The sequence below is a fragment of the Balaenoptera acutorostrata genome, chromosome 16 (genome assembly GCF_949987535.1).
Source record: "Balaenoptera acutorostrata chromosome 16, mBalAcu1.1, whole genome shotgun sequence".
NCBI lineage: Eukaryota > Metazoa > Chordata > Mammalia > Artiodactyla > Balaenopteridae > Balaenoptera > Balaenoptera acutorostrata.
In genome coordinates, this window is record NC_080079.1 from 61,881,351 (window position 1) to 61,907,457 (window position 26,107).

Below are 26,107 nucleotides of genomic sequence, written 5' to 3' on the forward strand. Positions count from 1 at the left end.
TCTTTTGTCTTGAGTTTGGTAAAGGAAATACATAATCCATATGTGTTATAGTTTTACTAAACTAAAACTTTGCATTTCCTATAATGGAATCATGTATCTCAGCATTAGAATGGAAAGCTCAAATGAGACATCTCTGCTGCCTACTCTAAGAGCTATTACTTGCTTTGAAACAATCTGTTGCTATTTGTGCAAAAAGATGTCCCTCAAACTCCCAGATTGGATTGGGAACAGAAAGCACATACTGTTGATCCTGAGTATGTGCAAAAGTTACACAATTCTGATTCAAGAAATTGTGTGCTCTTGTTATTATGGAGTGTGGGAGGCTTAGCCTTTCCTTTATTGGGAGTGGGTAAGGTTTTCCACTGAGGTAGTTTATAAAGTTACCTACATTTCTCTGTGTATGCTACAGATTTTGCAGATGTTGGTGTCCTTGAAGAACCACATGAGTTTGTATCTCATTTGTGTCATTACCTTTCACTTAACATACTTCCATGGGTGACACATTTCCTTAAGGGTATTAATATAAATGTGCGATTGTTGTTAGCACAGTCTTTTATCAGTCTTATGTGTTTTCACGTGTTTTTTTCTGTCCCTAATTTGTCTACTTTCATCAAATATTATAGTCATTCTGTCCATAATTTCTTCTGAACACATATCTTTTAAGAAATCTTTCCTTTAGAGCTCTACCCAGTGGCATCCCTCCTTTATTTGCCAGATCTTACAGTACTACATTTTTCAAATTTCAAATATGAGGACCTTCATTTTTCTCCCTTTCTTTCTACATTCATTCTTCAGTACCACTGCCAAGTTAAATCTCTATCTTTTTATTTGTCTCAACCACCTTTTCTCCATCATTCACTTCCTTTTTTCTGGACTCTCCATCTGAAGAACGGCTCATATATGGCAATAAAAAAGGTACAGACCAGACAGAGTAACATTGTTTTGAAATATGACTTCATAAGTTATTCTCATGTCCATGTAAGTTTGTGTATTAAGTATATTTATGCAGAGTCCTCTTGGGCCTTGTGCAAATTTAGTTTAAGTTTTATCTAAGTTAGAATTTGATGTTTTTAGAAGTCATATTCCAAGATATCTGTCTTTCTGTGCATGGAAATATTTTTCCCTCTTTTTCATTCCTCTTGTTTTAAAATTTCATTCTTTTGCTTATTTGTAATGTTTTGTACTTTTCCCTGCATGACTAGGGGTGTTTGATTGTCTGTCTGATTCCCCAAAGTAATTTTACTGTGGACATTTACTTTAATATTATGCATGATGTGTTTGTAGACTGATTTAAAATCCTGATTTGTAAAGTGTTTTTATATTCCAGTGAATTTTTAATTTGAAATCAGTATAGTTTACATATCATTCAGTTTTATAGATATATAAATTAAGGCTGAAAATGTGAATGTATCTCATTACAGCCATCCTCCCCCATCTCCGTACTCCTCTCCCCCAGTCTGGCTATTTCAAAAATTCTGTCAATTTTAAAACAAAATATATTAATTTATTTGAAGAGAATCAGACTTACCCTATGTCCTTGGACAAGACACTTAGTAAAGTTAGTTTCTTTGTCTATAAAATGAGGAAATTGAACTTTGCAGTATCTCTAATGTCTTCAAATTCCAATGTTCTATGATTTTGAGACTTTAAGTAATTTTTTTGGCATCTTAAAAATACCTGTGTAGTACCATGGACCTACACAGTTTTGGATTTGTAAAAGCTATGCTTCAGCACTCATAATATTACACTTAGAGCATCATAAACATGGTTGTAGAGCCTATTTTCTCTAAAATATGTCTTGTTTTCATCTTTGAAATTGGATTTCTTTTTCTGTTTCCTTGCAGTAAGGTCCAGTCATCATCTTAGTTTTTAATTATATGTATTTGTGGACTGCTTGAATTTTAAATAAGATGCTCTAGCCCAAAAGACTTTTGGTTGTTCAGACCTCTGTGTACCTAAGGCCCCTTTTGGTCTAGTGTCTTTAGCCTTTCCTTAACCTTCTCCTCAACCACGGTGCTTCCATATGTTTGTTTTCATCATGTTGAAGCACAGTTCTAAGGAACCACACTCTTGGGTCCAGAGTGATTCTAGTTGCTGTATATGAGATAACAGGACTGAGATTGTTGTTCTTTCTGGAGGCCAAGGGAAGGAAGATAACAACCTTTGAGTCTTTATTCAGGCAAAGATTCAGTTATTTTGATATATTCTCTTCTGTATCAGTGATAGGCAGCGCAGCTAACCCTTTGGAGATGAAGCATTAGTGATTCTTTAGCCATGTTTTTTGGGGAGTCTTTTCTCATTGCTCACTCTCCTTGTGTCATACTCACCTAGGGATGTAAAAGCTTGTATATATTTGCATGACCTTAGAGGACACCTAGTCCATGAGGTTGAGATGTACATTGTTGAAATGCTGCTGTGGTCCCTCGTTCTGGGTCACCTGCCCAGTAGTTGCTTCATATCACTGTTTTCAGACCAGCTTTTAGCAAGGAAGCTTCTTTTGTCATAGTATGATGTGATATTTCCAGCCTGCATGTCAAAGGCTTTTATGATAATCAAACAGAAGTCTAAAGGTTATGACCAGTTCTAGTCTGTTAGTCTGCATGCCATAGGCTCTCATGAGAATTAAACAAAGACTGTAGAATTGTTACCATTTTTTTGTCCTCTGGTTTGTGATACAGGTTGGACTCTAGTTTCTTTCCCATTGCTGTTTTACTGGTTAGTCAGTAGTGTGAGAGTGATAAAGTTGGCTGATTACTTTTCAGTTGTATCTGTGTCAGAGCCCAGTATTAGACCAGTGCTGAGCTAAACATTGAAAGAGAAGCTTTTTGGCATGAGTTCATCTAGTTTCTTCCATGTGAGCTGGTGGCGAGGGGCTTGGTATTGGTTCAGATGAGAGTGAAGCAGGCTAATAGAATGGTACAAGTATGGATGCCCTAAACTTGAGTCTTTCTTTCTATTTATTCCATTGAAAGTAGGTTCAGCTGCAGCCCGGAAAGAAATCATAAGAAACAAAATTCGAGCAATTGGCAAGATGGCAAGGGTCTTCTCTGTTCTCAGGTAATGATATATTTTCCCAATGATTTGTTTTACAGAAATCACTTTTATTATACTTTATTGTAAGCGGTGTCCTGTTTGATATCTAAAAGCAATATAGTAGCATTCTTTCTATAAAGAAGTTGTATACTTACATGTTGAAGAGGGGAACACAGGTCCCTTTGAAACTAGTATTTTTGACCCTTGTGATTATTATTGTTCACCTTTGGTATCTCTTGTCCTTCTGTGATGAAAGTATTAGATCTACACTTTAAAATTAGAGCATAATAAGGAGGAGGGGGCACTTTTTAGAGTGTTCCTGATGAACTTGCTCATCTATAAAGGAAGTCCTTTTTGCTGGAGTCATAAATTGTCTTCCTGGGGTTAATTCAGGAAGACCAGGTTTAAAGGTGCACGTGAATGGGTTAGTCCTTAAAAATTTGTTTGCAAAACTGCTTATATCAGACATGAAATACCATATTTTATCAATTTTATGATACCCATTGGTGATGAATCTCACCACATATTTAATAAAGCTTTTCAGGAGGAACAATGTATGTCTCAGTTGTATGGCATACCCTCATATCTGAAACATTTAGAACGTGGAAAAATGTATATCTTGGAATTGAGGAAAATATGGTAATAGCAATGAATGTCATAAGTTACATACATGGCCTCATCTGGGCCCCATCTCCTCTTTTAACCTAAGTACTTGTTGGAAGTCTCTGATCTTTGTTATATCTCTCTGCTATAGGGAGGAGAGTGAAAGTGTGCTGACACTCAAGGGCCTGACTCCCACAGGGATGTTGCCTAGTGGAGTGTTAGCTGGAGGACGGCAGACCCTGCAAAGTGGTAATGATGTTATGCAACTTGCTGTGCCTCAGATGGACTGGGGCACACCTCATTCTTTTGCTAACAATGCACATAATGCATGCAGGGAATTCTTTCTGCTTTTTAGTTCTTGTCTCAGCAGCTGATACAAGCAGAATACTATATGATAGGTAGTGTCTGATTAATAACCTGACCAGGGCAGAAAATGATAGAATGGGTATTCCTTTCAATTGAAAATAATGATCAGTCTCTCAGCTTTTCATGAAATGATATGGGAATAACTCATATCATAATGTCTGAAATATTTATTCGTTTGTCTAATGCACCCTTTTCTTTTTAAAGCCTCAGTTTCAGAATGTGAATCAAGGATATCCATATTACTTAAATGGAAATGTAATTCCAAGTTTCTTATTTTTTTATCTTTCTAATTTATGTAATTGTATTAGACTGTGCTTATATTTTCAGATGTTAATTTTAGAATTAACAATCTGCTTGAGCCCCAGAACATTACTTATGCACTTCACTTGCCAAAACATTTGTGCAAGGTTTTGTACCCTGGTAAATGATGCCAAAGTTTGTTTTCTGTGGTGTTTGTCAAATGTTCTATGTATAATTGACTGTCTGTAACACGCTGTTTCCTTCCTCTGCAGATGTAGCTGCTTTCCTAAATCTGTCTGTCTTTCTGTAGGTTAGCTGTATGTCTGTAAAAGTATGTTAAGTTAAATTACTCTATCAGACACTTGTCTGTCTTGATGTAGAAGCAACTTTGTAGCACCTTGTTTTGAGGTTTGCTGCATTTGTTGCTGTACTTTGTGCATTCTGAACATGAATGTAACGTTAGATATTAAGTCATTGTTATAAGGGGTGGAATTTAAATCCTGTAAGTCAAAATTGAAAGGGTGTTATTAAGTGTGCCTTTATTTTGCATGAAAATAAAAAGAATTATACGTAAAGCATTCCTGTAATCTGGCTCATTGAATATTTTATATTTTAAAAAAAAACTTAAGTTTTTTTGGAGTAAATATTTGTGTAAATACTGGGTTAACTTTTTGAAAGCCCATTACAGATTAAATAGAAGAAAGTGATGTGAATGTTATAGACTATACCCAATAACTGAAAGTCTAGATTTCTTTCCCTTGTGGTTGGAAAGCAGAAAATGTGATATGTAAAGCCTTAATTTATGTTTTATTGTAGTCACTTCTGACAGCCCTCCAAGGGTCATTGTTGTATTAAAACAGGAAGCAACAGATCTGATGTTTTCTTAGTCATGTTTGGTGTTGTAATTAGTCAAATTTTTAAGGCAAAAAAATAGGAAATTTTAATTTTAAATTTTGAATAAATTTAAATTAGATTGACTTTTCACAATTTCATTTCACTCGGTCTCATAATAAATGCTTAAATAAATAAAAAGAATTTTTCTGTAGACAAATAATTTCTACTTGTAGCCTATACATGTTCTATTTATATGTTATTGTGTTGTCTGCTACCACTACTGGTATATGTGAGATATATAAGTATGTTTTGAAATTATAGCTTCAAATTTTCATTTTGAATGAGGTTTCTTTTTTGGATTTAAAAAAATCTGCTTTGATTCTCTTTATATTTCTTGCCCTTCATTTTTCTTATTATCTTGTAAACATTAGGAAAATGAGCTAAAAAGAATTTCATTAAAACAAATTAAGAAGACCTTAAACATTCAATAAAACTAGCAAGAATGTTAATAGAAAAGGATGAATTTTAATAACTTGAAAAATGCCATATCCTTCCTCCTGTTTGTTCAGAAAAGGAAAAGAAAACCGAAAGGGTCTCATACTTAAATAAATCTAAACTATGGTCATCTCTCAGTTATCCTTGGATATATTATTACTTTTATGTTGTATCCACAGCAAACCTTTCTTTCAGATTTCGCAATTAGCACCTGCTAATTACATGCTTTGTTGAGAGCTCAGCACATCTATTTATTCTTAATTTGCATGCAGCCTGAAGCTCAGTCTTCCAACTTTGAAATCACCCCCAACTGCAGGGAAGGATTGAAAGACAGCTTTACTGAAGGGACTGTCTATTCCTGGCGTAGAGTGAGTTACTGGATGGTGCTGAGCTTAAGGGGTCCAATTTGGGAAACTAGATAGCTCCCTAGCTCTGCCAGCAATGGATCTTGATCGTGTGGTTTACATTTGGTTGAAGTGATTTCTCTAGCATAAGACAAACCCATTTTGAAACAAATAAAACTCATACAGAAGTATGACCACCCATGTGATTTTTAAAAATTTATGTAACATTTAAAATTTTAGTAGACATGACCCCTGACGTGAATACCTGAGAGCTAAATATTGCAAAAAGAAAGTTTTAAAATTCTAAGACCTCCATCCTATTGTCAGAAAATAGAAATTGTCTCATCAATAACTTTACAGTTAATGTATGATATTTCTCAAGTGTTTTTACAAACTGCATAACTCTGTTGGAGTAGGATTTGATAATCATATTTTATGTGCATTTTCTTCTTGGAAGTTTGATTGGAAGCTAGCCGTTATAATGCTACCTTCACGAGGACCTATATGAGAAAATATGTGGCCATCTATATTATAGTAAGGTCAATTCCTCTTGATCACTTATCCTGTGTAGTATGGAGGAACACAGTTTGAAACAGCATTACACTCAACCTTAGTAAGGCCATGTCAAGATGCCCCATAAAACTGAAAAAAATTGAGGAAAAATAGTGCTTTTCAGATAGAATTTTGCAATTATCAGATATCTTTCTTTCCGGCTTAATATGTAAGCTTCAAATGATCTTCTTTGAATTCTAAGCATTCAAGGTTAACATGGTATGCAGTTTTGAGTGTGATGTACATTTTGTGTCCTGAAAAGGATTTAGGAGCATTTAGAGGCCTTGGGAAAGAGCAGAGAATATAAATTGACCTAGAAAATGCATATAAAATTAAAAGCCCCCAAAAGTGTATTGTCATTTTCATAATTTGAAAAAAATTTTAATAGACTTTTAAACTATTGACATACTCAAATAGATACTAATTCTTACAGTGATAATCAGTTTTTTATTTTTAATTTATTACTATATATTATACAAATTATGAAATATCTCATATAAAATCACTTCTGTTACCACAAGCTCTTTAAAACGTAGATTCTGGTAGGCATTTTATTTTTCCCTATTTAATTTCTAAATTATAAAGAAAATAGTCCATCTTTTGAAGAATAGGAATTCCAGGGCTGATCCAGTAGAGGTGGGTCATTTATCCCAGTTTTCTGTCTGGACAAATTCCAAGAGTATTTTCCAAGTGTACAGGGCTAGATTTTTTAAATGGTGATTTGTACAGTGGGTATACAATAAGTATATCTGCTTTAATTTGTAATATGATTTAACAGTTGAGAAAAATTAATTCTTCCTTTATTCAGTGTTTATACTCCTTTTTTGGCGGTCCCCACTTTACTATCTGATTAAGATTACAAACATCTAATTTAGCCTTCTTTAATTCCTTAGACTCATCAGTGTCCTTTCACATTAATAACTGCTTTGGATAAATTTTATTATTTCTAAATCATGTGTACTGCTAGAAGTTCATTTTAGGAATAATTATTCTAATTGGCCTTATCGTTGAAGCAAAGTAGGAGGGATGGAACATTATCATTATAAATATTATGAGTTTGTGCACTTTGGGTAAAGTGAAGAATTGAGACTTGGCAGTATTATCAGGCAATAATGTTCTCTGCAATCTTTGGTCCTGGTCCTCAGTGTGAGTGCTTTATACAGTTTGAACCCAGAAATGAACCAAAAGAATCTTTGACTACAAAAAAGTGTATGACTAAATATGTTGAAATTCTCTAAATGGGCCAGAGACAAGCTATACCAAGAATGTATTTCTCATTTATATGACCTATATGTATGTCCATATCATGAAATGAATAGGATTTATTGCCTGTAAGACCTCAGTTCTATCTCTTGATTCCTCTCTAGTTGGTAGATGGGCTTGAAAACATGCTCAGTAGCCTTTTTATCTTCACTTGAGGCTGTTAGTACCTGAGGTAGATTTGAGTTCGTGATACACTGAACATAAATGGATTTTTATATATGTTATATGTTGATATCTTTAGATATCTTTAGATATTTGGAACACCAATTATAATAGAAAGGAAGTTCCTAGTAGACAAGAGGAGTCCTTTTAGATTACCCACAGAGGACAAGGACTATGGAACTGTTCTAATTAGAGTAATTCACTAAGTTTACTGACCATAAATTTCATTGTAGCCATACCAACTTTTGCAGCTTATGCTTTGCCCTATGAATTAGAAGTGACAGGAAAAGCATTGCTGACCCCTTCTAGTTTATATCTTAGGGAACCAACTGGTGATAAGTATTATTTCAGTTAGACATGAAAGAAAAGAATCTCCTTCTGTTTGCTTTGCTACAATTCTACCATCATAATTTCACTCTATAGAGAATTTCCTTGTGATTGTGATGGATGTGACACAATAAACATGTTGGAAAATTCTAAGGTCATCAAAATACTGAATTCAAGATGGGTAATTAATACTAGTGTGCATTTGCATGGATGCTGAGGTGTCTGTTTACAATAGGTCTATGTGTTCTGTGCTCTGAGCGATGGTGTCTTAGTGCTGTGTGTAAACTGTGCTGTGTCAGGAATTGGGGGATTGGATGGGGCTCTCTAATACGGGTACTATATATGTTAAATTGTAAATGATAATGTAGTATGGGGTACTGTTATATTTTAAGTGATCATTGCCTTTTCTGCTGTACGATATGACCCTTCTCATCTCTCTCATTCATTTTGCATGCCTCTGCTCACTTCTGTACAGCCACAGTTGAGGCTATTGAGGCTGAAAAAGGTACGATCAGAGTCCTTGCACTGGGCAGAGATCTGTGGTGTGTGGGTGGGCATCAGAGAATGTCCTGTGGGTGTGTCTTACTTCTAGCTTGCACAGTCCAAGATGAATCAGACTCACTGACTCATCAAGTTTAACAGTCATATCTTTTTCTTCTTCTTCTTTTTAAATCACAAGGACTGAGTTCCATAGTGACAATTTGTTTTTTTCCCTTTTCTAGTATAGTAATGTGACCAGCATTTAATGTTCCAGAATTCTTTAGAGTACAGCATGTTATGGTATAATATTATAGCATTTACAGTTGCAAATAAAGATCTGTTCCATATTTTGCATGATTCTGTGCTACTCAGATTTTTTTATTCTTAAGTGAAATCCTCTCTAGATATAGGTTTGGTATACTCATGATATAAAAATGACATACTCATTTTCAGTAATTCACCTGAGAGTGCAGGGCTGTCACTATGATTTTGTGCTGCAGTCTGGGCTAGTGTTTGCTGATAATATTACATCCGCGTATATCATGTATTGGCTTGGTATTCCACGTTGCTGAAAGCTTTGCTGCCCCAACCACTTACTTGGTTCACATGCACAGACTCTGAGTCCCAGGGATTGCATATTAAAGCAACCAGATTATAACCAATAGTATGGAAATTTTTTCTATGTACATTTTAATAATAGAGGATGCATCACTCCAGATGAAGTGAATGAGAAACCATAACAATTGGAGGAGGATTGCCGTTTATTTTGATTTGGGTTTCCAAAAAACAGGCAGTGAATGGCCAGTGAATTAAGGAAAACATCTCCTAAAATATGGAACTATAAATACGTTTTACAATCTGCCAAACACAGATCTAAGATCTAACTCCTGGAGGCATTTCCTACCTTTTTCATTTCATATTGGTGGTAATGGGGTGATAATACCTTGACCTCCAAGGTAGTTCTGATCTGCTAAATTTTAACTTTCTTTTCTTCTCCCACGCTCTTGGTACAGATTTGTATGTTGAGGATTAACCTTGTTTAGCCTCCTCACTTGCCCCTACTCTTGTTGCTGCCTTACTGTGATAGTCACTGGTGATCTTAGGGCCTGAGGTAGGAGATAATTGATGTAGTAGAAGTTAGGTTGAGACCCTGAGACCATTGCCTGGAGGTCTTGGGGCAGGGGAGGATTATTTTTGTGTGTGTTTTTTTTTAAGACTATGTAACACTTGTCGTCTATGAAGCTGTCATGTTTATATTTAGGTTTAAACATTTCACATTTTAAGGGGAAATCTAGAATGGGGATAGGCTTCAGTTAAAGTAAGATTTAAATGTTGCTATGTACAACTAATTTCTTTCTTCTTAAAAATCATTAATTATGTTTTTGAAATCTCAGAAATGTTTTTCAATTACTGACTTATCAAATTTGCATTTTGTTAAGCAATACGAGGATTCTCTCCACCACATAGAATCTGCAGTTTTGAAGAGGCAAAGGGTTTGGATAGGATCAATGAGAGAATGCCACCCCGGAAAGATGCTGTACAGCAAGATGGTTTCAATTCTCTGAACACCGCACATGCCACTGAGAACCACGGGACTGGCAACCATGGTGCCCAGTGACCCACGGCTTCCCAGGGACTCTCACATCTCGGGCCCCAAATGGACAGATCACCCGAGGAGCTGGAGGGGTCGGTCAAGCTGACTGTAAATGTCACAGTCCCTCTGGAGAAACCATTGTGCTTTTGAGACCCCAGCCCCCTTCCTGGATGGAGGCTTGAGGGCCCTGGGACATGTTGTGCTACCTGATAAGATTGGGTCATCGCTGCCAAGGTGGAGAGCAGTGAGCAAGGGGCTTGGGGCAATTTCCAGTGGAGGGCAACTACACCTCCATTTATGCTTGTGGTTCACACATTTAAGTTTACAAATGAGATTTCTTTTTCCCCTCAGTAGAATAAGATTTTGTTTTTCAACCATAACTTCAAATACAATCCTAAGAGATAATGTGGACTTTTTTTTTCCCCCATGAAATGTCTTTAAAGGATGAATTAGCATGGTCTTAAAATACATTTCCGAGGTTACTAAGCTGTGTTTTGAATTATGGGCAAAATGCTGAGAAACCCAGTTGGCATTTATACAAAATGCTGACCTCAGGTCTATAGTTCCTAAATGTGGCTAATTCTGTAATATAGTCTTGGTATTTTTCAATTATGAATGCATAACCTATTTCTAGGCTGACTCTCTTACTTGTCCACAAATCCAAAAACTAATTTAGAATCTTTCTTGCCCAGATCTTTTGAGATTTACACCCCAGAGATTTAAGAAGAAAATCTCTAAATTTCAGAATTATGAAGAATTACAGAATTACTCATTTAAGGTACTTTAAAAGAAGTTTGTACATTGTCAAAGTAAATTTTAATTCAAATCATGTCTGTAAAACTTGACGTATTTTGTGTATGCATGTTTTCATTTTGCAAATATTTAATATATAGACCTATGATGTACAGGTACGACATGTATAGGTTACCTAGATGTTATGAGAAATTTTAGTTTATTGTGAGTACTCAAGTTGCTTAAATAGCCACCAGGGTGATTTACTGCTGGCTTTCTATCATTTTATGTTTTGATGCAAAGGAAATTTTTAAATGTTCTGGAAGTGTTTTTGATTAAGCAGTGCAGCATAGAAGCAACGGTTCTGTTCAGTCATTCAGATGTTAGTGGAAGCATAAAAGTCAAGACTGCATGTTGAACATTTTCTTTTGATAGTTACAGAACTGCTTGGTTAGACTAAATGGAACCATGTGCTAATTTTTCACAATTACTGACCTGTATTGATTGCCACAGTAGTTTGGTATTTCCCTTTACTTTGGTGGCCTGCTTCCCTCATGCCCTGGAATACAACTCAGAGCTCCAGGCAGCGGAACCATCTATTGTTTGTTTGCCAGAAAGTGCACCCTGTATGGTCTCCTTTCTAAGTTGGAAATATTATGCATGTGCAGGACTATTTGAGTATTTTATAAACAGTAGCACACAATAAATTCCATGCATGGGCCGCTGCTCCTATCTCTGTGTTGGGTTTTATTTGGAAGATGTAGTCTGATTTGACCTCATGCAAATCAGAAAATCCTGTTAGTAGAATTGGGATATTCAGAGAAAATTATCTCATGGGTAGTTCATGGTAATTTGATGAATTAAATTCTTGTCTTCATAAATTTTGCTCATTTTTTTTTTTTTTTTTTTTTTTTTACCTTGCTTATACTTGTTTTACATGAGCATTAGTAACTGAGCACTCTGGGTGCCTATTATAATAGGCCTAAATCTATTATTTAAAATCAGTGTTTCACTTAACTTTTAATTGAAAGAAAACGTTATTGTCTAGAATTTTGTTACAGTAGTATTTGGAATTTATTAAGTGTTTTAACAATAAGAAAAGAATAATACTGCATTTTCCTGCCATTATACTCCTTTCTTCTTTGTCACAATCAAAATAAGTATAGAATTTTGCAAATTGAGCGAAATTTGCATATTGTTCAACATTTTATAATGATATAATTGTATAGCAACTTTAATTACATTTTTTCAACAATAATTATAATGATACACATTATAAAGCATTAACTTAGGGACTTCACTGGTGGTCCAGTGGTTAAGACTTCGCCTTCCAATGCATAGGGTGTGGATTCGATCCCTGGTCAGGGAGTTAAGATCCCACATGTCTTGCGGCCCAAAAAATAACCAAAACATAAAACAGAAGCAATACTGTAACAAATTCAATAAAGACTTTAAAAAAACGCATTAATTTAAATTGAAGTATATATACATGCCTAATTCGTGGTAGCGAACAGAACTCAAATTGTTGATCATTACAGCTTCTGCTTGCTGTAATATTAACTTGCATCCCAGTCCATGAGCTGCCTTTACAGTTATTATGTACTGTATACTAAATATTCTCTTGATGTTATTGGTCTATGAAAACTATGCATCTCTAAATTAAGAGCTTAACTAATATATCAGGTAGCAGGAACTTCTTTAGTTCCTTAGGCCCATTACTAGGGTTATATAGTGTTTATGGGAATCATGGGTAAACATAAAGCATCATTAGCAAATCAGAAGAATTAGGGTCAATGGTAAAAATTAAGAAGAAAATAAGAGGAAGGAATGGAACTCAGAAAAAGTGGTATACATGAAGAGTGGTAGAATATCACCCAGTGCCTCAGAGACCCCTTCCTACTTGTTTTTTTTTAAATCTATTTTATGTATTTTTTGGCTGCGTTGGGTCTTTGTTGCTGTGCGTGGGCTTTCTCTAGTTGCAGAGAGCGGGGGCTTCTCATTGTGGTGGCTTCTCGTTGCGGAGCGTGGGCTCTAGGCTCGTGGGCTCTAGGCTCGTGGGCTCTAGAGCGCAGGCTTGGTAGCTGTGGCCCACGGGCTTAGTTGCTCCGCAGCACGTGGGATCTTCCCAGACCAGGGCTTGAACCCGCGTCCCCTGCATTGGCAGGAGGATTCTTAACCACTGCGCCACCAGGGAAGCCCCCTTCCTACTTGTTGAATAGGAAGCTCTTTCTAGTCTGTCTTCTAACTAGTTTCACAAGGAACCATAGAAGTACTTTTAAAGGTTTTTTTTAATGTAACTCATGATGAATGCAAATTGTGAAAAGTTCAGATCTTTCTAAATTGTAAATTTAAATGTCTACCAGAATAGTAGTAATGATGGTGAAATGTAAACTACTATTCAATATCAATTTTTTTCTATATATCATCTCCCTTTATATTCAAAGATGACACTTCTGAGTTAGAAAAGACAATCTGACTTCTTTTACCTTTTGCAGTTCAGCCATTAACAAACCTCAAAACCTTTCAATTTTCTGCCAGTTAAATTTGAAATTGGCCTGAAACCTTTGCTTAAAATGAATTACCCCTATTTTATTCAGGATTTTTGCCTATTGCAACTGATTTTCCTTCGTCCACAGCTATTTTACATAATGTTATGTAATTTTTTTTGCATCCTTAACACTTTTCTTCCACCTTCCCTGCTTGTAGTTTGTGCTTTCTACAGTTTGGGGTTCCTTTGGAATCCATTCTCTGCATCTGTTCATACATAGATTTATTTGCCACGGTCCAGGACCTTACTGCAAGTGGTTCTGTTCCCCAATTTGCTGATGTTCACAGAGGCAGGTAAGTGACATAGCTGGGGCCACATGTAAGCAGCGTCAGGTCATAGAGTCATATAGGACCACTGCACTAACAACTTCTGATAGGTTTGGAGCTTGATAGCTCTAAGTGAAAAGGAGCTAGAAATGTGGAATTAAATTCCCTGGATCAGCATCCATTACAGGAAGGAATGAGATGTTTGAGTTGATTCTTTTCTATTTTCTCTTCCTAGAAATAGTGTGTGTTTTTGGTCTTGCTTACTTTAATATTCCAGAAATTTTTATTCCTCTTTTAAAATAAACAGGTGGAATGCCCCTGATGACATTCACTCAGAAAGTGCCTTGCTCTCCTTTCAGGGAAATTGAATTTTACAAATTAATTCTGGACGTTTCCCCTACAATTGATTTCCTTCTGTACCATTAAATGGCCATTTGTATTCTCCTTTTCTGGGTATCATATTTGTACTTAAACCTACATTGGTCACTGTTGAGTTGTGTTTGAGCAGTGTTTGTTATGCTAAAAAGGACTTTGGGCTTGGGAGAACTCATCCTGTGTCTAGATTGACATCTAGAACTCTAGGGATTCCTGTTCCTCTGGGCTATTGTTTACCTTTTCCAATCAAATACTTCTGAACTAATCCCAAGGGCTTTTTCCTGACGTTGTGGACTGGGAGCAGAAATGCTGCCTTAGTGAGAGAGGTCCAGGAAGCAGTAAGCTTCATCTTTCCTCAGCCTGCCTGGCCTATGGTGAGTTTGGGAGTGTTGACAGAGTTCTGAGCCTTCTTGGCAGAGAAGGAAGGTCAGAAAGAGAGAAGTCCAAGGGCAGGGGGCCAGGTCCTTATTTGCCTCGTTAGGGAGAATTCAGTGTTGTCTGTCTGGTTGGCAGGACATACCTAATCACAGAGACCCAGCATTTCAGCAGTTTGCAAAGGAAAGTGATATGAAGGGACAGCTGCAAATCAGCCACAACGTAGATCTGAGGAGATCAAGCATTTACTTCACTTGGAAGAAAGAAGGAAGGAAGCTGAGGGCTTAGCAGGGTAAGTTACTTTTCCATCAACTCCTCTGCTTGCTTAGTTTATAGTTAAGTAAAGTATTTATCACTCCAGGGAGTGTTAATCACTGATAAAGCAGCTGAATGTTGTCCTAATAGCAATGTGTCTAATGTGTTTCTCCTTTTCTCTTTCTCTTTCCTAACCCCTTTTGAGGATCCCCAGTGACGAGCTTCACTCACCCTTCTCTACCCTACTCCCTAAAGACATTTTTTGTTTGCTGGTGAATTTGAGAAAATTAGATGGGCCTCACTGGTCTGGAGATGGTGAGAAGATGACTGTGATTTAGGTGAAATTTGAGGCTGTTGGTGGTAAGGAGGGGTGAATATGGGAGACCTAGGTGTGGGAATAAGCTAGCTAATATTTTAGAGAATTTAGAGATGAAGGATAAGAGTTTTTGTAGGCCATCCAGTTCATGTCTCCTCTCCAGTCCTTGGTGTTGGTGTTCTCGCTCTTATATACTGGGAATAAATTAGACCCCAAGTCACTGCCTTTGTTTCTCTCAGGTCAACTCCCCACCCCCGAACTTGGAGGATACTAGGCCTCATTGCAGGAAAGTTAGAACCAGGGGGCCTGGGTACACAAACTCAGACATGAGCCTGATGATATATACAGATGCAAATGCAAAGACCTGGCTCCTCATTCCCACCTTCTTACCTTCCTGCCAGAAAATTATCCATTTGTATCAGGAACCCACTCTAGACACAGAGGAAAATATGACATCAAGGATTTCAGCAACTTCATGCCTCCCCAAGCTGTGTGATCCCTTGACTTCCAGCCAGTTCAGCCAGTCTTCCAGTGGACTTAATCTTCCATTGGAGGAAGACCTCTCTTTGGAAAGGTGGATAAGTACCTTTCTGGTCTTAATTGGCTTCCATTGCAGAATAAAGGCCTTTGGTTGAATATCAGGAAGATATTTATTATTACTTCTGGAATTTAAGACTCTTGATTTATCTCAAAGATACTTTTCCTCCATACCTGTAAAGAAGAGTCCATTCTTTCAAGGTTTAAAAAGGTGGTGTCTTGCCAGAGGGGGCTGGGTAGATAGAGCATATAAGTACTTATTCTAGAATTGCAGTGGCTCTGGGAATGTGATGAGAATGGTGATTAAAAGTGGAGGAAAGGGCTTCCCTGGTGGCACAATGGTTAAGAACCCGCCTGCCAATGCAGGAGACACAGGTTTGAGCCCTGGTTCCGGAAGATCCCACATGCCACGGAGCAACTAAGACCGTGTGTCACAACTACTGAGCCTGCACTGTAGTGCCCACAAGCCACAACTACTGACGCCTGCGTGCCTAGAGCCCGTGCTCCGCAACAAGAGAAGCCACCGCAATGAGGAGCCCGCGCACCGCAACGAAGAGTAGCCCCCACTCCCTGCACTAGAGAAAGCCTGCGCGCAGCAACAAAGACCAAATGCAGCCAAAAATAAATAAATGAAAAAAAAAAAAGTGGAGGGAAGAGCCAGGTCAGTTTTCGGAAATGGTGTCCTAAGGTTTGAAGGCAATTCCATCTACCCTTTAGTAAAGAGAAATAACCCTTAAATCCTAAAATAATGTACTATCTTTAGGTCTAATTTCTTCTTTATTGGTGGGAACGTAGAAGTAGAAGATATGATATGCAGATGAACTTAGTTATCTCTGTTTTGTGGACTCTGAAACTGGCCATTCATCTGTGGGATGAGGGGGGAGAATAGGGGTGGAATGAAAGGACGAGGAGAAAGGAAGTACAAAGGAAAATCAAATTAGTTCCTCCGTTAACCTGAGGACCGTGGTTTGCAAGAGCCATGTTGTAAGATAATGGATATTAGCTGGATGATTTGGGGAGGGTATTTGTTTGATTGTTCTGCCACCTACATCTCAGCTGAATGATCATTCTGGAGTTTTTTCCTAACAGATCTAGTCCAGAAGGATTAAATGTCAGACCATTTTTGTAACAAAACACAATTCTTGATTTGAACTTTGTTACCTCATTCACAGTAAAAACAACCACTGTCAGCGTTATCCTCTTCATTTCCCTGTCCCTGGAGGCAGTTTATCTGGGGAATAAAACAATTTTTTAGCTTCAAAACCTCTATAGATACCTTTCTTTTTTTTTTTTTAATTGAGGTGAAATTTACATAACATAAAATTAATCCTTTTAAAGTGAGCAATTAAATGACATTGAGTACATTCACATTGTTGTGCAACCACTACCTCTATCTAGTTCTAAAACATTTTCATCAACCCCCGCAAAAAGCCCATAACCATTAATCAGTTACTCCTCATTCCCCCTTCCACCCAGCCCTTGGCAACCATGGATCTGCTTTCTGTCTCTGAATTTACCTATTCTTGATATTTCATATAAATGGAATCATATAATGTCTCATTTTGTGTCTGGCTTCTTTAACTTAGCATAATGTTTTTGAGGTTCATCCACATTGTACTATGTATCAGTACATTTCTTTTTATGGCTGAATTTATATACATATACATATATATACATATATATGTGTGTGTATATATATATATATATATATATATACACACACACACACACACATATGTATATGTATATGTATCTCCCAATTTGTTTATTCATTTTCTTTTGATAACCTTTAGTTTGTTTCTACCTTTTGGCTACTGTGAATAGTGCTGCTATGGACATTTGTGTATAAGCATTTGTTTGCATACCTGTTTTCAGTTATTTTGGGTGTATACCTAAGAGTGAAATTGCTGGGTCATATGATAATTCTATATTTAACTTTTTGCAGAGCTGCCATACTGTTTTGCACAGCAGCTGCACCATTTTACATTCCTACCATCAGTGCAGGCAGGTTCCGGTTTTTCTGCATCCTCACCAACACTTGTTATTTTCTAGTTTTTTGATGATAGCCATCCTAATGGGAGTAAAGTGGTGTCCGTGGTTTTGATTTGCCTTTGATTAGTGGTGTTGAGTATCATGTGCTTCTTGGCAATTTGTATATTTTCTTTGGAGAAATGTCTATTCAAGTCTTTTGCCCATTTTGTAATTGGGCTATTTGTTGTTGTTGAGTTTTAGGTGTTCTTTACATATTCAGGATATTAATCTCTTATCAGATATATGATTTACAAGTATTTTCTCCCATTCTATGGGTTGCCATTTCACTTTGTCCTTTGATGCACAAAAGTTTTAAAATTTTGATATAGTCCAGTTTATCTATTTTTTCTTTTATTGCTTGTGCTTGTGGTGTCATATTCAAGAACCTGGCAAATCCAGAATCATGAAGCTTTTCCCCTGTGTTCTTCTAAGACTTTATAGTTTGTTTTTTTTTTTAACATGAAAGTTACCATTTAAAAATGTTTTTTTTAATTAGTTAATTTATTTTTGGCTGTGTTGGGTCTTCGTTGCTGCACGCAGCCTTCAGTAGTTGTGGCTCGCGGGCACTAGAGTGCAGGCTCAGTAGTTGTGGCGCACGGCCTTAGTTGCTCCGCGGCATGTGGGAGCTTCCCGGTGCAGGGATCGAGCCTTTGTCCCCTGCATTGGCAGGCGGATTCTTAACCACTGCGCCACCAGGGAAGCCCCTAAGACTTTATAGTTTTATCTCTTACACTTAGGTCTTTAGACTTAATAATCCAACTCAAACCATTCTAGTTCCTTAGTTCCCAGAATTTTCCCATCTACATTTGTTATGGTCACACTCTTCTTTGTGCTTAGAGTTCCTGTTTCCCTGTCTTTGTGTATTCACAGTATTGCCATACTTCATGGTCTATTCCAACTGCTGCTTCATAAAGTCTTTCTGTAGCTCGCCAACTGAGAGACTCTCTTCTTCTGATCTCCCATTAGTGCTTTAGTTTCACTTTTCTTGTAGGATTTATACACTGCCTTATATTATAGTTTATATCTAACGTCTCTCTAAGACATTTAGATGTTAAGTATATTTTTTCATATTTGTTTCTGTTATAGTGTTTTGCAAAGATTTTATCTGTTTATCAATAAATATTTATGTTTTGTTTTTTCCAATATAGTCCCTTTTGTTTACTCAGCCCTCGTGGAAGGAATGGGAGAAGACAGGCCAGGGAAGGAGGACACCGCAAGAGTTCTCTCTAGGTAGTGTGTGAGTGTGGGTTTAGTTCTACTTCAGAACTCACCTTCTTAGAAAATTTTCCTAATAATGTGCATAACTTGGCATTGTAGTGCTAGTGCTCATTTGGTATTGCATTTGATTTCTACTTTTTGGTTTATTGCTTACAAATGTGATGATAGGTGTTTTAAAATGAATGTTTTCCTTCCCCAACTAGATTAGATTGACTGTTTCTCCAGTTAGATGGTAGTTTTGGACAACCAAAACTTTTGTTGCCTTTTCCTCTCTTTTAAGTTGATTTTTTAAAATACACTAATAGTATACGAATATATTCTTTGTATAAAAAGTCACACATTACAAACAAGTCTAAAGTTCCCTTTTATTGATCCAATTCCCATCCTAATGCCTTTTCCCCTCCTCAGAGTTAATCACTGTTATCAATTTTATATGAGTCCTGCCAGACTTTTTCTAAGCATCTATATTATATATAGAACTTCATGTATAATACATATATGTATAATTATATTCACATGTAATTATTTCTCTTTTTCACAACTGCCTGTGGTGATCAAAATCTGTAGATATGAAATAAATCTTACTGATACCTGGGCCTGAGAGACTGGAATGACAAGTGAAAGGTCAAACATATGAAAAAACATCGTATGTGTCCAACTTACAAAATTCCATTCCATATCTGTTCTACGTATAGTCCCCAGGTATCACTGGACAGGCCATGGCTCCACGGTCCCGATGACGAAGGCACAAGAAACCCCCCTCATCAGTGGCTCCCATGGTTGTGACCCTACCCACAGTTGTGACTCCTGTGCCTCTGATCCTCTCAAAACCTGGCCCTAGCATTGATACACTTGGCTTCTTCTCCTTGGAGAATAATGTTCCTGGCCTATCCCAGCTGATCCTTCAAAAGCTGAACATGAAAAGATATGAAGAATACAAGTGAGTGACTAGCTCTATGGAAGAGTGATACATTGTCACTGGTAGAAGTGATTCATAAGGTGGAGAGGGAGTATATAGCTTGGGGAATATGGGGTATTTGCAACGAGGGATTTTCTCATCCTGACTTTTGCCAGTTTTATTATTATAGAAGAAATATAATTTGCTTAAAAGAGAAACGATGGGAGTAGGAGAGGTGCCAATATATAGGAGGCAAGGTAGGGGTCATGAGAAATTTTGGAGGTGTTTTTCCTATTGCCACTCCTTCTTCATGCTGTCTCTGCAGGTTGGTGCTAGATGGGGATACTCCTGTATCAGGCTTTGGATATCGATGCCTTCAAGAAATGTTCCAGAAGATGGAGGACACATTCTGATTCTGTGTTCACTGTAAAGTACTCCCTAGTGGCCTTTCAAACTCCAAGGTCCTCCGGCACTGCAAGAGGTGATTAGTTGGGGGCTAATAGGGGAGACATCGGAATGATCCTATTCTAAGACCTCATTGCAGGAGGAAAGGTCTGAGAATTTTCAGAATAACTTCAGGCTCGCTCCTCATTTTGTGTGATCTAGGCCACAGAGAAATTAGAAAAGCGTTGCTTATAAGGCTCCTGATTATTTTGGTATTATGGGGAGGTTAGACAGAGACCAGAGTATAATCCTTTCTACTTCTCTTCTCTTGAGCACTTAAGTGGTAAGACCATATCTGTCTGGGGAGGTTGGGGTCAAGCCACACCTGTGATAACAGGGCAGCCACAAACTCCTGGTGTTTTTTTTTTTTTTTCTGTAAGGGATGTAAAAAGTTCTAGATAGAGGCAGAGGTGTCACTGTAACCCAAGAGAAAAATTACATTCCCACTCCCTCCTGCCTCCTCTGCCAAACGTAGCCCCAAATTTGCTGCAGCAGCTGTCATTCCTCTCCCTACTTTCCTCACCCAGTGATCTTTCTTCCCAGGTGCAGGAATATCAGTTCCCTTCCCCAGGAGTCCCCCATTCACCTTTGAGGTACAGGAACATCTGTTTCTGGGCCTCATTCTCTCAGGTGCAGAAATGTCTATTACTGTAGTCCAGAGTGCCAGAGGTCTGACTGGCCAGCACACAGGAGGGTTTGTCAAGAGCTGCGTCTTGTAGCTGTGGACCATCTCATGGAATGGTCACAGGTGGAGTGACAGTATTGGGGAACTTTGCCATAACGGTCATAGTTGGTGGTACTTGGAGAAAGATATGAAAGCATGTTGTTTTGAGGAAAAAATGAGGAACTGAGTGGGACAGGGCAGTCTTGGGGACCAGTTGGTAGAATGAACATGGAGGGAGTATTGAAGCCAGGGAAGGATTAGGTCATTTCTTTTTTTCTTTTTTTTTTTTTTAAAGTATTTATTTATTTATTTATGGCTGTGTTGGGTCTTCATTTCTGTGGGAGGGCTTTCTCTAGTTGTGGCAAGCGCGGGCCACTCTTCATTGCGGTGCACGGGCCTCTCACTATCGCGGCCTCTCTTGTTGCAGAGCACAGGCTCCAGATGCGCAGGCTCAGTAATTGTGGCTCACGGGCCCAGCTGCTCCGCGGCACGTGGGATCTTCCCAGACCAGGGCTCGAACCCGTGTCCACTGCATTGGCAGGCAGACTCTCAACCACTGCGCCACCAGGGAAGCCCAGGTCATTTCTTATTCCTTCTTTCCTGCAGGTGATTTTGTCCTTCCCTCAGGACCTTGGTCTTGGCTGACTAAAGTCGTACAGGGCTGGGACACCTGGTTTTCTATGCGACATTTACAACTAGAGGCTACTCTGGATGCTGTGCTTGGTAGTCCGGCCATGAACCACCCTGTGGGCCAGTGTAGGATGGCCAAGGCCAGATCCAGATGTCCTGCAGGGCTCTTTGAAGCAGTTGCTGACAATTGCCCTGTCACGGCCCTTGACACTGGGCTTTGGGCTTCAGGCCTTGGGGATAAATGTTGGGAAGGTCGGGGGACGCACAGTGCACGTGGTTGGTGTTTCTCATGCAGAGACGTTCCTCACTCACTCTGGGGACTGTGATGAACTTGGCTACATGTTTCCTGGGCACCTTGGCCTCCATGTAATCATGGTGGGTGTAGATGTAGCTGCTGGCTTTTCACAGAGTGCCTCACCTTCACTCCTGGAACCTGGCACAGTTCAGCTTAGTGGCCATAGGGGCCTCTATCATGACTTCTGGGAGGAGCAGGTAGAGTCTGGGCAGATAGCGCATCCAGATTTGGTGGTGGCATTCCATCCAGGTAAGAGTCATTTGTTTGGGGGAATACAGGGTCGGTCCTCTGGGAGTTTTCCATCCTGGCTCTTGCACCTTTGGAACCCCATTCATTTGGTCAGGTTAAGCATAATATAATGAAGACCTTGGTTGATCATTAGCCATATGTGCTACACCTGGGTCCATAATTTTCCATTAAAGAATCTGGGGCGGGTGATGGTGGTAAATGAGCATTGGAGGTGAGCAAGGTGAGGGGTGGACACAATCAAAGAAGTATGTTGGTTAGGGTCTACCTTAGCATTTCCCCTTTCTATTCCCATCTCCATTTTTGTTCCATAGGTTTCCATGCTTCCCCGGACCTGATGGAGGCTTGGCTGCCCACCCTCTTGCTACTTCGTGATTATGAGATCCCTACGATGATTACTGTTTACAGGTTTTGACCTCCTCCTATTTGTGATACCTCCCCAATTCACTCACACCTCTATGTAGATGAGCTTATTTCTCTCCCCCTTGCTCATCTTCTGCCTTCTGGTGAGGATTTTCTTCCTTCCCATGCTTGGCTTTCTCATCCCTTCAAAGTGTTATGCTAGTTAATTGAGTAGTTAGTCTAGACATTTGGGAGGGAGGGATAGCTGTTGCGTTAGTCCAGCCTTAGGTAATTTTTGGGATTGATGAGCAGTTCCTCTCCTATCTCTTTCATAATCAGCAGAGCAATTTTTCTTATCTGTCTCCCATAGCCAGCAGGAGTTGGCAGCCTCTTTGCAGATTCTGGTGGACCTGGATACACACATCACAGCCTATGGAGCTAATCCTTTTGCGTCCCTCAAACCTGAACAGGTCTACTCCAACCCCAACAAGCAGCCAGTATACTGCAGTGCCTACTATATCATGTTTCTTGGAAGCTCCTGCCAGCTGGATAAGAGGCAATTGGAAGAGAAAGTAAATGGCAGGGTATAAATAGCTGAGCCAGATCCTGACTGGATGTCTAGAAAAGGCAGAGATTGTGATGAAATTACCTGCTGATGCCAGATTATTGCCAACTTTCAAATCCACTATATCGTAAACTTAATTCACTTGTCTCGGTAGATTCTAAGCTGAATGGGAGCTCCTGTATGATGTGACTCATGTCTAAGAGGTTAGCCACATGTAGCTTCTAGAGACAGGATTCTAGATTTAGTGTGTGGCAAAAGGCCCTTGTATCAGTCTTTGTAGAGCCTTAAGTTCCTAAGAGTTTCCTTCATGAGAAAGTTATACATTTTGACTTTAACCGGATGGCACCAAGGAGAAGAATGGCACCTTATTCTTCTGAAAAAGACTTTCTTCTTATACAGCAATTTGGGCTAAAAAATGCAGAGGTCTTAATGACTTGAAGTAGTGGAAACATGAGCAAGTCAGAGAAGCGGTTGGGAACATGGGGGAGGTTGTGAGGATTGGTACACTGTTCTACTTCCTGGCTTTTTTGAGATACATGTCTCATTTTCCTATTTTCTCTCGGGGACTTCTAATTTTAGAGCAGCTTTTTGCCCTTGTGTTGTATTTTAGGTATCCCAGGGTGTATCAGACTTTACTTGAATATACTGGAGTTTGTTATCACCTGGTCTATACCACAATAAACTCAGTTTGGGGCTTCTTAAGTCACTTGTTTTATCTTATTTCCTATTCACTGCCAAGTGTTACTTGTCTACACAGAACATCTCAAGATTGGAGGTTTCTCTCTTGCCAAAGGAGTGATTAACATCAGCTCTCTGTTTGGGTCTGCCATTCTACCACACCCTGTCTATTGTCATCCTTCTCTTATCACACTCTCAGGATTAGGATATTCCCTAGATATTCATTTCTACAACTTGCTGTGACCTCAGCCTCTCCACTTATATCCAGAATATATATATAGAACTCTTACAACGCGATAATAAAAGGACAAATAACTCAATTTAAAAGTGGGCAAATGATCTGAACAGATTTTTCTCCAAAGAAGATATACAAATGATCGATCAGCACATGAAAAGATGCTCAGCATCGTTAGTCATCTGGAAATACAAATCAAAACCACAATGAAAGAAAGCACTTCTTTTGCTAGGATGACAACAATAAAAAAGACAGATAATAACAAGTGTTAACGAGGATGTAGAGAAATTGCAACCCTCATACACTGCTAGTAGGGATGTAAAATGGTGCAGCTATTTTGGAAAACAATTTGGCAGTTTCTCAAGAAGTTAAACATTAAGTTACCATTTGATCCAGCTATTCTGCTCCTAGGTGTGTACTCATGAGAAATGAAAACATTTGTGCACAAGTGTTCATAGCAGCATTATACATAATAGCCAAAAGGTAAAAATAACCCGTGTCCATCAACTTGTGAATAGATAAACAAAATGTGGCATATATGTATAATGAAATATTTGGCCATAGAAAAGAATGAAGTACTGATTCATGCTACAACATGGATGAACTTTGAAAACACGTTCATCCATGTTCATGTTAAGTGAAAATCCAGTCATAGAAGACCACGTTATTGTCTGAGTGCATTTATATAAAATGTCTAGAGTAGGCAAATCTATGGAGACAGAAAGTAGATTAGCAGCAGCATAGAGATGAGGGTGGTGAGCATATTGGGGATGACGGCTAAAGTGTATGGGCTTTATTTTGGGGGTGATGTAAATGTTCTAAAATTGTGGTGATGGTACAACTCTGAATATATTAAAAACCATTGAATTGTACACTTTACATCAGTGAATTATATCTCAATAAAACTGTTACCAAAAACAGTTTTTTAAATCAGAGTGTAAAAAATGAGAATATTTGTTAAGTGCTTAACATAGTGTCTAGCATATAGTATGTATTTAATAAATGGTAGCTATTATTGAATACATACCACTTTGAATATTATTCAGTAACATAAACAGGTTGAACTTACTGAGCAAGATGGTTCGACAATGGAAGAACCAGTCAGAATGCCATTTTTGTGGTTCAGATGATGTAATGCATGTATCAACTAAAGTGACTAATGGTAGTAGTTAGGGAAAAGAAGAGGTCTAGCTATAACAAGGAAAGTAAACAGGTAGATAATGATATTTTATAGCTAGAATGTGAAAGTAAAATCTATAGGGCTTAATTACTGATTGTTATGGGTGAAATGTGATATATCTATCAGAGTCTAATCAGGAGACAGAAACCACACAGTAACAGGTGACACAAAAATTTCCAGCTTAGAGTGGTGGTGACAGTACATGAAAGTGCCTTAGCTTCATGCTAAATGCTGAGGATTCCAAATGGCTTTTACCCTTAAAGTGTTTACAGTTTAATAAAAGACTGATGTTAAGCAGGGGCAATATAATGAGTTACATTTTCTAAGGTCAGCATATGAAGTGAAAAAGCTGTATTTTCAAAACTACATTGAAATTCCTTTAGGATAACACTCCATTGTGGATTCCAACATATCCTTCTCTCAACAAATCTATCAGAGCCAGTTATTTCCTCCACTATTGGAAACAGACTTCTGTTTATTTAGTTGATCACTGGATGAAATAATTGGCTTGAGTCTGGGGGGCCCTGTTGTAGTCAACCAAGTATTTACTGAACATTTTATTTCTAGTCTCTAGAGATACCCCTGTTCTCAAGCAGTGTACATTCCGAGGGCAGCAGGGGGAGATGACAAACAGTAAATACTGTTATTTTATATGCTTTTAAGTGCTACAAAGAAAATTAAATAGGGTAATTAGTGTGTATAACTGGTAGTGGTGTTAGTGACAGTGGGGCTACTAATGCTACAATGTTCAGGGAATACATACCTCTCTGAGGAGATGGATGACATTTGAGATGTAACATGCAATAGAGAACATTCCAAATAGGAGCAATAACAAGTGTAAAGATCCTGGGAATCTCTGGTGTGTCTGGTCACAAGCTTGGTATGTTTAGACAGAAGGTCATTTTGACCAGAGTTTAGTGCTTGAGAAGGAAGGTGAAGAGGGATGAGATCAGAGAGGTAGGCAGTGGCCAGATTATATGGGGC

The 26,107-nt window shown here is 38.2% G+C and overlaps 2 protein-coding genes across 10 annotated transcripts in view; both read left to right on the forward strand.

Moving 5' to 3' along the window:
• The window catches only part of PPP3CB (protein phosphatase 3 catalytic subunit beta), a 47,764-nt gene extending 36,007 nt beyond the window's left edge, over nt 1-11,757 (forward strand). For 2 of the 9 annotated variants that reach the window (XM_057530562.1, XM_057530565.1), the window contains exons 11-15: nt 889-915; nt 2,973-3,057; nt 3,788-3,885; nt 8,695-8,724; nt 10,139-11,757. In XM_057530562.1, coding sequence (XP_057386545.1) covers nt 889-915; nt 2,973-3,057; nt 3,788-3,885; nt 8,695-8,724; nt 10,139-10,317 — 419 coding nt within the window. In that variant the 3' untranslated portion in view covers nt 10,318-11,757. Of the gene's footprint in view, nt 1-888; nt 916-2,972; nt 3,058-3,787; nt 4,818-8,694; nt 8,725-10,138 lie in introns of those variants that run through there. The other 7 variants (XM_057530563.1, XM_057530564.1, XM_007166597.2 and 4 more) reach the window with 7 other exon arrangements.
• A 7,908-nt stretch (nt 11,758-19,665) lies between these two features.
• MSS51 (MSS51 mitochondrial translational activator) lies at nt 19,666-23,732 on the forward strand. The gene is given in 7 exon segments (XM_028168582.2): nt 19,666-19,886; nt 20,170-20,325; nt 20,919-21,036; nt 21,531-21,689; nt 21,691-22,126; nt 22,438-22,531; nt 22,836-23,732. Coding segments are annotated over 7 exon segments (1,404 nt in total). The 3' UTR covers nt 23,056-23,732.
• The last annotated feature ends 2,375 nt before the right edge of the window (nt 23,733-26,107 follow it).